This window comes from Echinops telfairi, unplaced genomic scaffold (assembly GCF_000313985.2).
Source record: "Echinops telfairi isolate 266 unplaced genomic scaffold, ASM31398v2 ScPeMD7_70;HRSCAF=299, whole genome shotgun sequence".
Lineage (NCBI taxonomy): Eukaryota > Metazoa > Chordata > Mammalia > Afrosoricida > Tenrecidae > Echinops > Echinops telfairi.
The window spans coordinates 1570580-1584017 of record NW_022103968.1 but is presented as its reverse complement, the minus strand read 5'-3'; the positions used below and the strand labels follow the sequence as shown (position 1 = coordinate 1584017).

The 13438-nt window shown below is 57.9% G+C and overlaps 1 protein-coding gene across 1 annotated transcript in view; it reads right to left on the bottom strand.

Annotated features, from left to right (window-relative positions):
* Nucleotides 1-13438, bottom strand: part of TCERG1L (transcription elongation regulator 1 like) — a 147574-nt gene that overhangs the window by 2381 nt on the left and 131755 nt on the right. The window contains exons 8-10 of the mRNA XM_045291374.1: nt 8219-8351; nt 4998-5087; nt 1200-1318 (exon numbers count right to left, since the gene is read on the bottom strand). Of these exons, the coding sequence (XP_045147309.1) occupies nt 1200-1318; nt 4998-5087; nt 8219-8351 (342 nt within the window). The remainder of the gene's footprint in view (nt 1-1199; nt 1319-4997; nt 5088-8218; nt 8352-13438) is intronic.

The following is a 13438-nucleotide window of genomic DNA, read 5'->3' as shown; positions in this document are numbered from 1 at the left end:
CTATTTGTTCCCATAGAAACAGGTCTGATTAGCAGCGAGCCATGGAGAGGACCACCCTTGTGCTGTGGCTGCAAATGCACCCACCACAGACAATCACACCCCACAAGCTGCCCCTCCCCATGCACCTCTAGGTCATGTTCCCCAAGGGGGACAAGCCACCCAAGCCTGGTGGTCCTCCTGGGAGCAGCTCACCTCTGAACAGTGGGACACGTCCCATCAGGGTTACGTCACCAACCCTAAGTGGACAAATTGTTGGCCTTGTGGATTAACTGTCGAGTAATGGGAGCTTATGTCTGCATTAAAACACTTCCAATTAACGGCCATTTAAAAAATAATGCTGTGAGCCCCAACCTTGTATGAAAATACGCTGAATGCAATCATTTTTATACTTACAAATGTTCTGGTTTTAACATTCTGAAAGCAGTGTGCTTCCATTATTTAAAACATCAATTAGAGCTAATTAAACAAGGTAGTTAAGCATTTTCCTCAATTCCACCTCGTATTTTCCTATCAGTTTGTTGTGTGTCATGAGAATTGTGCCTGATTGTTACAGGTAAGTTCAGGCAACCCAGAAAGCTTGCTCCAAATGCCCCCGTGTGTAGAATTCTGCCCCAAACCTCGGGAGCTGGGACCTCAGGCTGACTCTGCGGGAAGGTGGCAGTCTCGGGCCTTTTTAGTCTGGGGTCATGGAGCCAGAGAGGAGACCCACCCCACAGGGAGCCACCTGTCAATCAGGTCACCACCACTACGTTGGCCCCGAGTCAGGGTGACTGACAACATGAACCCCAACCAAACTCCCTGCCCTCGGGGCAGGGCCAGGGCACAGCGCCGAACTGCCCCTTGCGTGGCCAGACTGGAACTCTAAGGGAGTGGAGAGTCTCGGCTTTTGCCCAAGGAGTAGCTGGTGGTTTCAAACTGCTGACGTTGGAATTAGTTGTCCAGTGCATACATAGGCAGGGAACAGTGATTAGGGGCCACTCAACGAACAAACAGAACCCCTGCGAGGAACTGGAGCTCAGGATTTGGCGAGTCCCAGGGACAAGCAGCCTCCCCCCTGCCCTCCAAGGAAGGTCCTACTAAGGAGAGTTCCTTCTGACACCTGTGAATGGCTGCGTTTCGTAAGCATGCTGAGCCGAATGCTCCGTGGCATGATGAGCAAAACCCTACCTCCAGACCCCTTGCTCTAGTTCTCTCCATACCTGGGGGACACTTTAGACTCCTCCAGAAGTTTTCTGAACCCCTCTTTGGCTAGCAGCAACTTGTTTTTCTTTTCCTTGTATTCTTCCTTGATTCTGGTCTTCACAAACTGCTCGAATATCTTAAACACAGACACAAAGGAAAGGTCACCACGTGCCGTAGGGAATGAGCCCTTCCCTTCCTAAGGGGTTAGACACATGGGACTCAGAGGCAACTGTCACTGGACCTCCAGTCACTGACCCCCACCCATAAACTGAATGTGTTTGACCCACACTGGATGCGTCCAGGTCAGACCACAGACTGGCCTGGTGGGAGATCGAGGGCTGGCCTTGGGGCCCTCCCTGAGTAGGGGCAGTGAACAGGGTGGTCTGAGTCTCATTTTAATGTCCGGTGGTGACATGACAGCATGCCTGGCCGCATCCTCATCCCCAGGTGGCCGGCAGCACTGTAAGTGATGCATGGTCACCTTAATGTTCCCCCTGTCCTCAGACCTTCTGATTCCATGTGGTCCAGCCTAGGGAAGCCCCCTGAGGACCTGGCCCGCCACTGCGGGCTCTCAGGGGCAAGGCGAGCCCCTTCCGAGGACAGTCTGGGGCTCTGGGACCCTCAGTGTGTCGGTATAGGAGGGACCACCAGGAAGCTGGCAGGGCACTGTCCTCTCCCCAGACCAAGTGTTTCTGAAAGCCAGCCTGCAGAGACAACCCTGGTCCTCAGCAGAGTGTGTGTGGGATTTCTCCTTGGTGAAGCCGCTCAGCACCCCAGATCAGTCCCAGAACAAGGGTCTCTTTGCAACAGTGGTTCCTGGGGCAGTTTCCCTCGTTGCTCACGGGGGAGCGAGCATCTGTGGCCCCCGAGGGGCCACCCCTCACTCACAGGCAGCCAGCCCTGAGTGGAGGGGGCGGGGCCTGTGTCCTCCCCAGGGCCCTCCACACTTCAAGGACATTGGGCAGAAAGCTGGAGTCACTTTTAAAAACTGTGCGCAAACATGCAGAAGATCAGCAAAGGCTCCACTGTGATGCCAACAGGCCAGCACACACTGATCTGCATCAACCCAGCCAGCGGCCACAGAGGGAGTATCGGCAGGTGGCCCGGCCACCATGGACACTGCCTGTCTCTGACCTCCCCCGACGTGGAAGGAGCCGGCAGCTGGGCGAAGGCTGACAGAGAGACTCCCGGTGTATAAGTGGCTCCCTGAGCTTCCGTCTTCAGGATTTCCAAGCCCATTTCAGTCACAGCAGTCTGGGAGGGGGCGAGGCAGCATGATGGAGCATGAACAAACGCGGGACTGGAATTCGAATGTGTGCCCAGACACACTCGGCTCCCTCCACCGTCACAGCAGGGCACCACGCAAGCTGTCCCTTGGCTGTGATTTAAGTTGGTGCTCTGGGCAGGCAGTGCGGGGCTGTGGTCCACCTCAGGGCAGGTGGCCTGGTGCCCTAGGCATCCCCGCTGAAGCCCCGCGTGCTGCAGGCCAGCACTCCCCAGAAGGTTCTGCTGGGCCTCTGGCTCCTGTGCAGTGGAAATGGACGCAGCAGCTCCTTGTTTCCCGTTTAAGGAACTGCACCAGCTTCTCCAAAGTGGGACGTGACAGGCCTTTCTGAGAGCATCCGCCAGGTGCGATCTCGTTAGGACACGCGCTAACATAGCCAAATGAAGCACTATTTGTTCCCATAGAAACAGGTCTGATTAGCAGCCACAGTCCCTCTGAGTTCCTGCTCCCTCAACCCCCAGAGGCGCGGGGGATAGGGGTGGGGGGCGGCCAGTGCGCACCCTGCCCTCTGGGGTTCCTTCAGCCAGGCTCTGAGGCAGGAGGTCCCAGGGAGACACCGCCCACTCGGGGAGGAGTCTGTGGATGCTCTTGCCATCAGCCAGGCTGCGGTCTTCGCCTCTGCCCTCTGCCATGGGCTCAGCTGCAGGGCTTTCCTGGGGCAGTAGTGAGCTCCTGGCAGCCCTTCAGGTGGTCTTCTCTTGCAGGATGTCCCTGGGGTGCAGACAGCCAAGGCTCTCAGCTCTGAACCGCAAGAGTGGAGGCCCATGTCCAACACCCAGAGGCACCTCAGAAGCAAGGCCTGCACTCCACCATCACCCCCAGCCCAACGCAGGCCCCCAGGAATTCATGGTGCTCTGCTGCGTGTGCTCCGGCGCCATGGCCATAGCTGCAGCCCACTGGACCGCAGCTGGCTGCACCGGTCACTCTCAGGCCGTCTCTGGATCTGCTGCCATCTCTTCCCCAAGGGCCCTCCAGGACACCTACTGCTGTAGGACCCGAGGACACGCCTGGTGGTTCCTTCTGGGTGATTTGCTATTTGGGGGGGTCTTCCCTCGACACTGGAGGGTGGGGGAGGGGCTCCCACTGCTGTCTGATTTGACTGCAGAGTACAGCCAGCTGCTTGTGGGGCTGTCCCGCCCAGGTCTGCTCAGTCCTCCTCCTTGGAGGCAGCTTGGGGGAGATGGGGGCCGGGTCCTCCGGGAGGGCTGGGGCCATGGCTGGAAGCGAAGCGTCCGTCCTGTCAATGGACACAACAGATGCCCACAGTGGCCCTTGCACAGCGGACCCCAGTGAGCGCAGTGCTGATCATCCGCTAGTGATGGACACTGTGACATTAGCTGTGGGACATCCACCCATAGATACTCCGGAATTCTTTTCCAGCCATCCCTGTCTCCCTGCGGCTGGAAGACCCGCTTGTTCGTAACCTGGCCATTCAGAACATGGTTAATACTCCTCGTTGTGAGTCAGTACTGATGTAACATGGTTAATACTCCTCGTTGTGAGTCCGTGCTGATGTAGCTCTTTTCTCAGTGTTTATTGTTTTAGTGTATTTACAAATCCAGCCTTTCTTTGTTTTGAGTTGGAAACATCACGTGGAAATGCAGAGATGTATATTACTGTGTGCTTGTTGTGAATGATCCAAAACCACACTGCCATCGAGTGGGTGCCGACTCAGCCACCCCGCAGGGCAGGGCAGGACTGCGTGGTTGAGTGTCTGAGGCTGTAAGTTTGTACAGTAGTAGATAGTCCCATCTTTCTCCCACGGAGCAGCTGATGGTTTCGAACTGCTAATCTTATGGTTAGCAACTCAACCTTTAACCACTGGGCCACTGGGCCTCCATTGTTGATGATAAAGCCAGCCACCGTGGCCCGTGGGTGTAGGCTATTGTGGGTGTGTCCTCAGTCAGGGATGACCCACATTTTCGTTTCTGAAAGTGCTTAAGGCAGTGGGTCTCAACCTTCCTGATGCTGCGACCTTTTCATACAGTTCCTCATGTGGTGGTGACCCTCAACCATAAAATTATTTTCATTGCTACTTCATCACTGTTATTTTGCTACTGCTATATATCGGCGACCCCTGTGAAAGGGTTGTTCCACCCCCCACCCCCCCAAAGGGTTCACAACCCACAGGTTGAGAACCGTTGGTGTTTGGGATTGTGGCCAGAGGCAATACAGACAGGAAGACCAGGGCCACCACCCTTCAGTCCAGGAACCATGGACCTGGGGATATGGGGTAAGTGCTCGGCTGAGGAGGGGGAGGACAGCGGCCTCAGAAGAGGCTGCCCAGGGGGCAGTTCTTGCCCAACCCAGGGTCCCTGAGTGAGCAAAAAGCTGTCAGTGTAAGTGCTCAGAAGCTGGAGTCCAAACCCTGCAGGCCCTCCTACCCAAGGCCATACAGGTGGCAGCTGGCCCAGGTCAGCAGCAGAAAGGCTCCTGCCAGCTGGGCAGGAGAGCCATCGCCGAGCCGCGTCCACAATCCACCATCTACGGTTCACTGTCCACTGAGCCCGTCTGTGGCCACTGTGCGTACCTGCTTCCGCTCCTCCAAGTTGAGCAGCAGGTAGCGTGGGTCAAACACGATCTTGTGCAGTTCCTTCTCCCAGGTAGAAAACGCTGACACCTGAAGGGAGAGGAGCCGCGGAGCTGCGTTAGCACCTGCGGCTGAGCCCGCAATAATGATCAGTAACGCACCCGGCAGCAGAGACCCGGCCGCGCAGGGTGCCACACACGCCCCAAGCACCCAACGGGAGTCGAAATTCACAGCCTTCAGAAGGCTGAGTTCCGAATCACGGGCCCCTTCCCCCTGGCCTGTGCCCCAGCTCCCGCGTCCTGCTTCTGCCTGTGGAGGAGGGGCGCTCGAGAGTGCCCCCCGCTCGAAGGAGAACTGATCTCTCAAAAAATGCAGTTGGAACCTGGCAGGTCATGCCCGAGGGCAATGCCTTGCACACAGGCCCGTTTAGCATAATTTCCCTTGATTTCTAATCAACGGTGAAGCATGGTGGGGGCATGTCAGTCATCCAAACAGACCGTTTTACTGCAGCAGCGTTTCGGGTTCGAAGGGAAACCACAAGGGCTTGCAGAGCGTCCTTGCAGATCACCACGCCCGCGTCCCCCAGCGGGGCCATGGGACAGCCAATGCTCCCTCAGATCCCGACTGGTCCCTGAAGCCCTTTTGGGGGCCGGGACACCATGTGGCAGTCTCTTGTCCTTCTTCCTTGGGCTTCTCTGGGCTGCGACCATTGATCAGATCGCCCTTGTCTCTGATGCCCTTGGCACTAGACCGGTTGGGACTGGTTTGCAGGTTTGCCCTGGTCTCTACTGCTTTCTGACTCAGGGACTGTGGGGTTGGGGAGGGAGCTCCCAGAAGTGGGGAACACTGCGTGCCCTCATACCAGGGTGCAGGTGATCATCAGAACCCGGTGCTGTGGACAGCGACCTGCCCGGCACCTCACTCAGAAAGAGTGTTGCTGTGCTCCGTTCACACGCTGGGGGTGGGGAGCTCTGCTCCCCCGGAGAGCATGGGGTCCACAGGAATGACAGTGACCCGTCTAGTGGGCGGTTGGTCCTTCTTCCACGTCCATCCACTCACAGCTATCAGGAAAGACCCCAGGCACCATCTTCAGAGTTCAGGTGCAGCCTAGTGCTTGCTTACTCAGGTTGTTGTGCAAAGACCCCAGCTCTGACTCTGGGCAGCTCTCTCAGGGGCCCGGGACCCTCCAACAGTCCTCATTGTCTTGGTTTGGAGATACCAGGCTCTACAGGCTCTCTGTACAGCCCTGGCCCAGCCCAGGGATCTGGTCTCTTTCCTGAGACTGGTGCTAGATGCCATGATCTGGGCCTGGGTGCTCCAGCCACTGGTTGTGCCCTCCAGGCTTCTCCCTGCCAACCGCTAGCACCTCCAGTCCTGAGGCCGGACGCCATCAATTCCGAGCTCACGGCCACCAGGCGTGGGGGCATCCCGGTCAGGACCAAGGAGCAGGTGGACAAGCAGGGTGGCTGACCCAGTGAGACCCCCAAGGCTACTGCAGGGCTTTTCAAAGCCTCTGTCTCAGGAGAGCCAGGGCCTGGATGGCCAGGGAAGACGGATCAGGTCAGACCCAGAGGTGCCCCTTCCCTTGTGGACTCGGGTAAGAAATTCTCCAACCTCACCAAAAAACATTGTTCTGGGGAGCAGGCCGTCCTGCCTGTGTCCGGCAACTGAAAGTTGGGCCCTCAGGTCTGGTGCACCAGGCCTGGGGCAGACCAGGCCAGCCATGGCTCTCAGGACACCGTCCAGGGACAGTGAGGGGGGGCGGGGAGGAGGGTGTCCATCCATCCTCACACCTTCATATCGCCCTGCTCATCATTGTCCCCAGATGCCCTGCCTCGCAAGGAAGCCACAGTCGGTGCAGTGTCTCCATGCTCTTACTACATGGGTCAGTCATTAAACCTGGGGTCCTCAAACTTTTTAAACAGGGAGCCAGTTCACTGTCCCTCAGACCCGTTGGAGGGCCGGACTATAGTTTAAAACAAAACTATGAACTAATTCCTATGCACACCGCACACGTATCTTATTTTGAAGTAAAAAAACAAATGGGGTAAAAACACCCGGCGGGTCAGATAAATGTCCTCAGCGAGCCACATGTGGCCCGTGGGCCATAGTTTGAGGATGCCTGCAGTAAACTTACCCGACAGACCCGGCTTACAAGGAAGCCCCTCTGGTTTCTCACAGCGACACAGGCAAATGAACCTACTAAACAAACTCCCCCTGAACCCTCCTGCCCACGCTGCAGAGAATGCTATCCCCCCTCCCCAAACTCACAGGCTCTGTGGAACATTCCAGAACATGCCCTCTTAACAGACTGGAACCCCCAGTCCAGCCACATGGCCCCATGAGCCCATGGGGGGCTGGCTGACCTCGGGAACAGATGCAGGACCAGAAAAGGCTGCCCCGCCGGGCCCTCTAGCAGACCCTCCACGGAGCAGCAGGTGGGGCCTGCGGCTCATGGTGGCCTTGCCCCACCTCCATGAGTGTAGTTTGACCTTTTCTACGAATGAGCTGTGGCCTGGCCTCTGACTCTTAGGTGTGTGGTGAGTAAGGTGTATGGTGTGTGTTTGGCGGGGGGGAGGGGATCCTAACAATCTTGCTCTCCATCTCTGGCCCTGTCAGCCATTATCAGGTTGCAGGTGAGCCCACCTCCAGGGACCAGTGAGTGCTGAGCATCCACTCAGGGGAGCCCTCACACAGGACCAGGAGGCCCCAGGTAGAGCCGGAGGCAAAGCCAGCACTGGGCATAGCTGAGGGACGAGCTGGTCCCCAGTTGCCCCAGTGGCCTGCACACTGGGCTCAGCAGTCCCTGGTGGGTCTGGCCGGCTTCCTGCACAAAGTAAGCTAAAAAGGATGCAGGCTCTGTCCCCCTCTCGGTCGGAGTGGGAGTATGGGGCCGGCAGAGTCCTGGATACACCTGCCCTGCACCTGGCAAAGTACCGCCTCTGACCACCAGCACCCGCTTCCAGACAAGGTAGACCCTGCCAAGATAGTGTTGGTGGGCACAATACAGCCACTGGTCCCTTCCTGGGGATGGCCTCATGCTGGCGGCTCACGCTGCACCACATGGACACAGTGGGTCCCCAGCATGCCCTTGCCCCTTTGCCGGGCCCCTCTGGCCTGCAACCTCTCGCAGAAGGAAAGGAAGGAGCCCCTTTCCTGGCTGGCCTGGGCCACTCTGATGGGGGTGAGCGCTATGCTCAGAGCCCTGGACTGGCCCTTACCCCTCTCTCCAGGAGCATGTCCCGGAAGCGTGTCACCCTCTCCTCCAGGGGCAGCAGGACCTGGGCTGGGGGCATCTCCACAGCCCCACCCTCTCTCTCTGCTTCTGGCTCCAGGATCTCATGGCCTTCAGTCCTGTGAGGGAACAGACCCAGGTCACACACCTCAGCAGTCAGCCTCTGACCCCCCACCCCCGCACCCCGGAGCTCCTCAGGGAGCAGCGCTTCTTTGCGGCCACAGGGAGGTTAACACAGGGGTGTGTCCATGTGCCAGCGGGCGCTCCTGAGGTGCAGCCTCAGGGGGGTGGCGGGCGAGGGGGCTCTAGAGACTCACACCAGGCCGCACACCCTGCTCTGGGGAGTGGGCAGGGGAGGGGGGGGCGGGTGTCCATGAGGGGTTGCCGGGATGGTGGCCCAGACCCCCTTTCAGGCCCCTGTGTTCCTGGAGTCATGGGGAGTGAGCCACAGCCAGCAGGGCCAGGGCGGCCTGGGCTGAGTGGTCTGGGCAGTGGCCTCTTTCTGGGCACATGCCTGGCATCTCGGGGGGGGCGGGGGGGGGCATTCAGCGTGGAAAATGCCAGTAGGCACAGTAGAGATCAGGCTGCAAGAAGGAAGTGCTAATGATTGGGAGTTGGTCAGACAGAAGAGGAGCCTGGGACAGACGCTCCCCATCCCCAGCACAGAGGCGGCACACATCCCTGGGCACCAAGCAGGCAATGGGGAGAGTGGGGTGTGCAGGGGGATTTGGGTGCCCAGTGGGCAGCTCTGTGCCAGTGACAGGGAATCAGCCTCCCTGTGTATGGTGAGATCAGACAGATGAGAGGAGCCTGGGAAGGAAGCCCCCCTCTGGCTCCCCAGTCCCACCAGGGCATCCTCTCTGGAAGGGAGGGTAGAAGCAACCTTTGTTAACCGGCCACGCTGTGGCATCATGACCTCACCGAACTGGCCATTGTTGGCCTTCCTTATGCTCTGAGATGATTCTGGATGCAGCTCCCCCGACAGGCCCCGACTTGCCATCCGTCCCACCCATGGTCAGCCCTGACCCCTAGGACCATGACCAGCATTGACCTCTCAGGTCTTTGCACTGGGCATTGCCGCCTCTCTGGCCCAGACAGTCCAGCCCCCATTGAGCACTGGACCTCGTGGTCAGTGGCTGTTCAGAAACCCTTCCTCTACAGAAGTCTTCCTGTAGACAAATGTCAGATGCCCCACATGCAGGCAGACACTCCCAAAACTTCATCACCCCACCCCGAGAGGTCAGCAGGGTCAAGGCTGAGCATCTACTCTGCAGGGGATCTGGGGGATGGGCATCGAGAAGCCAGCTGCCCGTGTGGCTTCTGAGGGGGCCCAGGACACCTGGGGGCCCTCTATCCCTTCCTGTCAGGAGGGCAAGGTGAGCAGGGAGTGGGGCTGATGCAAGGTCAGATTCAATCACTGAGTGGCAGGACCAGGTGGCCCACACACCCGACACCTGCCATTCGCCCAGTGTCCCTGTCATGCCGTCTGTCCAGGCATTGGGGAAGTGCCCTGGCGGCCGGCATCGGGGCATGAGAGGATGGCATGGCATGCTGTCTGGCCAGCGGTTCCCCGTGCCAGGGGCTGTGGAGAGAACAACCACCCCTACTCACACCAAGGACAGGCCCTGCCAGAAGGTGCTTGCTCAGCACACGAGGGCTCATATTTATAGATGGACTATTTCAGGAGGGTGCTCACGCTCAGCCCAGTGAGGTGAGGCGGAATGTGGGGAGGAAAGTTGCTACCCATGGCCCTGCAATTGGGTCACGTTCTAGAAGGTAGAACCATTAGAGTTTCTCTGTGATACGTTTACCAGCAGGCTTGGCCTGCTGTGGTGTGGAATAAGGTTCACAGAGCCCAGGAGCTGGGGAGGTCCCGCATTATAGCTCATTCCACCAACATTCTGTCTCGGACCACTGGTCACCTTCCACCTGCCAGGAGCCTGGTTTCATGAGAGTCCATCAAAGGCTGGGTCTATTTTGATATTCTTCTGGCTGAGCAAGTCCCAGGCCTGGAGCAGAAAGTAATTACTGAGACCTTTAATTAAACCAGCGAGGTGTTGTCAAGGTACAAAGAGCCTCCCTTAGGGCACGCTAAGCAGATGGGAGTCCTCTCTGGCCTGGGTATTCCAGGAGAGTGCCAAGGTCCTGTCCCACCTGCCAGCCAGGGCAGATGTGGGGGTGTCCCCAGAGCTTCAGACCTCAGTCCTGGGGCCATGCCACTCTGGGGCAGTCCTTATCCCGGGCCTCTTTTGGAAGATCCTTGTGGAGGTGCCTGGGCTGACCAGCTCTGAAGGGTCCCCAGCCGACTCCTTTCTGTCCCATCCCTTCAAGCACCTCCTCATCCCCAGTGTGTTCAGGGGGCTGTGTATTCCATAGGCACAGGGGTCATGTCCCCCACAAGGAGACCACCGCCCAACCTGCAGCAGGGCACAGCTGGCCACAGAGCTGGCCACACAGAGGCGGGTGTCCAGGGCAGGGCTGATGCAGCAGCGGAGACTTTCCTTACTGGGGTTTGCTCAGGGTCTTTGCTGGTTAGCACACACACACACACACACACACACACTGCTGCACACTCACACTGGGTAGAAAAGGAAGACTAGTCCTCAGGGCAGAGTCTGAGTGTGAGTGTGATACTTTGTGAGAGAGTGAGAGTGAGCGTGTGAGTGAGATGAGTGTGAGTGTGTGAGTGTAAGTGAGAGTGTGATAATGGGGGAGAGTGTGAGTGAGAATGAGTGTGAGAATAGGCGTGAGTGAGTGTGAGAGTGCATGTGTGTGAGAGAGTATGTATTAGTGTGACAGTGTGTGAGTGAATGAAAATGTGACAGTATGTGTGTGAGGGAGGGAGTGTGTGAGCATGAGTATGAGAGTGAGTGTGAGCATGTATCTGAGGGTGAAGGTGTGTGTGTGCCTGAGTGTGAATGTGTGTGTGTGTGTGTGTGTGAGTGTGAGAGTGTGTATGAACATGAGTGCGGGAGTGAGAATGTGAGAGTGAGTGTGAGGGTGTGTGAGTGTGTGAGGGTGAAGGTATGTGTGTGTGTGAGCATGTGTCTGAATGAGTGCGAGGGTGTGTGTGAGGGTGAGGGTGTGAGTGTGTGAGATGAGTGTGTGAGAGTGTACGGGTGGAAGAGAAACTGACTGAGGGTGGAGCTGGGCAGGCAGGAAGCAGGGCAGCACCTGTCCTAGGAAAAGCCCACTGAGGTGGCCCAGGTGGATGGTGCCCCCGAGCGTGGAGGGCAGGTGAGGGCAGGTGAGGGTCTGCAGGAGAGATCGGGGCAGTGGAACCGTAACTGCGTGGGGACAAGATGATCTTGAAAAGGCCACAGTACACAGCTCTGGGCTCACACGTGGGTGGCTACATTCATCCTGCTGAAATATTGAAACATCTTGATCTGCCATTGATGTGTTCTCCTGCCTTCCTATCCATGTGATAAATGGGCCCCCGTGTCTCCATCTGAGAGCATAAACATGTGCAGCAGGAAATGCCATTCCAGAAGCTTCTGGGAGGGGCCGCCAGCCTCCAGCCCTGCAGACAGACAGTGGCTCCCATCCAGCTTAGTGCTGGCCACAGTGGGCAGCTGCGGCTCTGGGCTGGCTCGCCTCTCTGTGTCTTGGGGCCACGGCTACCATCTGGGGCCCATGTGACTGCCAGCATGGCCACTGGCAGGGGCTGCTGCCCCTGGTAACACATGTAGTCCCTTGCAGGGTTGGGGTGGCGGGGGGCTTGATGATCCGTCTTGTTTTACAAGTTCCCCAGCCCTGCCAGGCAGCCACCCTGGCCCCTGAGTCCTGTAATGCAAGCTGTTACCCTCCCTGCTGCCCAGGCTCTGCTCTTTGGGCAGAGCGCAGCACGGACACATCTCTGCCTTGTACATCAGTCATCTGTCGCTGACCACCATGTCCTGCTGTGCTCTGACAAGCCGCAGGCACAGTGGGCAGTGGGGAGAGCTGGACAGAGCGCAGAACCAGAGCTCCAGAGATTCAGGGCCCCTGCAGTCTGTTCCTTTCAGCTAAGTGGGTGCTGATGGAGGGCTGCTGGCCCTCAGTCAGTCCTGGCCCTGGGCCCCCATGCCCTCTGTGGTGCTGCCATCCCAAGACCTTGATAGCAGTGCCAGCAGCAGTGGCAGGTGACACAGTCCCTTCCTGTGGCCTTGTCTCCTGATGGCAGTCCCCTTGTCTGTCACCTTCACTTCAGCTGCCGATGAGACACCCGTGTGTCACCTCTGGACCCTGCCCACAGGACTGTCCAGACCACAGGCTTCCCCACCCAGTGTGGAGACAGGCTGACGACCTGCTGACTGTCAGCCCCCTAGAGTCATGCAGCTGTGGCCACGACACACCTGGGCTAAGAGAGCCTTTCTATCTTCCCCTGTCACCTTGGGGCCCACTTGGCACTGGGCATGCCTGCCACAGGCCTTCTCCCTTCTGCACGAGTGGCCTTGCAGGCCACCCCATGACTGCCTCTGCCTTTGATTCTTTAGAGCATGTGCAGTGACCAATGTATGGTGCCAGTCTCCTGGTCCATGGCCACCGTCTGGCACTAAGCTCTGGACCCTTGGAGTAGCATGGTCAGAGGGACTCAGAGTAGGCAGTTTGGGTCAGTGCCGGTGGGTTTGGCGCCTGGCACACTGAAGCTGTGCAGCATGTGGGAGCAGGGCTGTGAGGTCCAGGAAGGCCGAGTCTTCTGTCCTGGACACCACTGGCCTCTCTGAGTTCCAGCTGCTTCCTCTCAAAGCGGAAGCAGCAACACAAGCAATGATGTCAAAGCAGCTGCTCACATGACGGCCAGTGGGAGGCTGGTGGTGGGCACTAGAGGAGGACCCAGACTGGAAGAGCAGGCTTTGTATCTGGACACTCTCCTCACTGCCTATGTGTCCTCGCAAACACCTCACCGCTTCAACGCCCATCTTTTTCTCCAATGGAACCAACCCACGAGACCCTGGGTGCCAGGCCCCCTGTCCGCTGCTTCACCTCACTCAAGCCTCACCACAAGCTACGGACAGTTCTTCCCATCGCCCCCGCTTAGAGATGAAAGAACTGGGATGGTTCACGTGACGGGCCCATAAATAATGTTGCTGCTGCTGCTGGTGATGATGGTGGTGCTGGGGGTCATGGTGATGAAGATAATGATGGAGGTCGTCATGAGATGTTATGCAATGATGATGGTGATGGAGAGGATAATGGTGGTCGGTGGTGGTGGTGACGATGG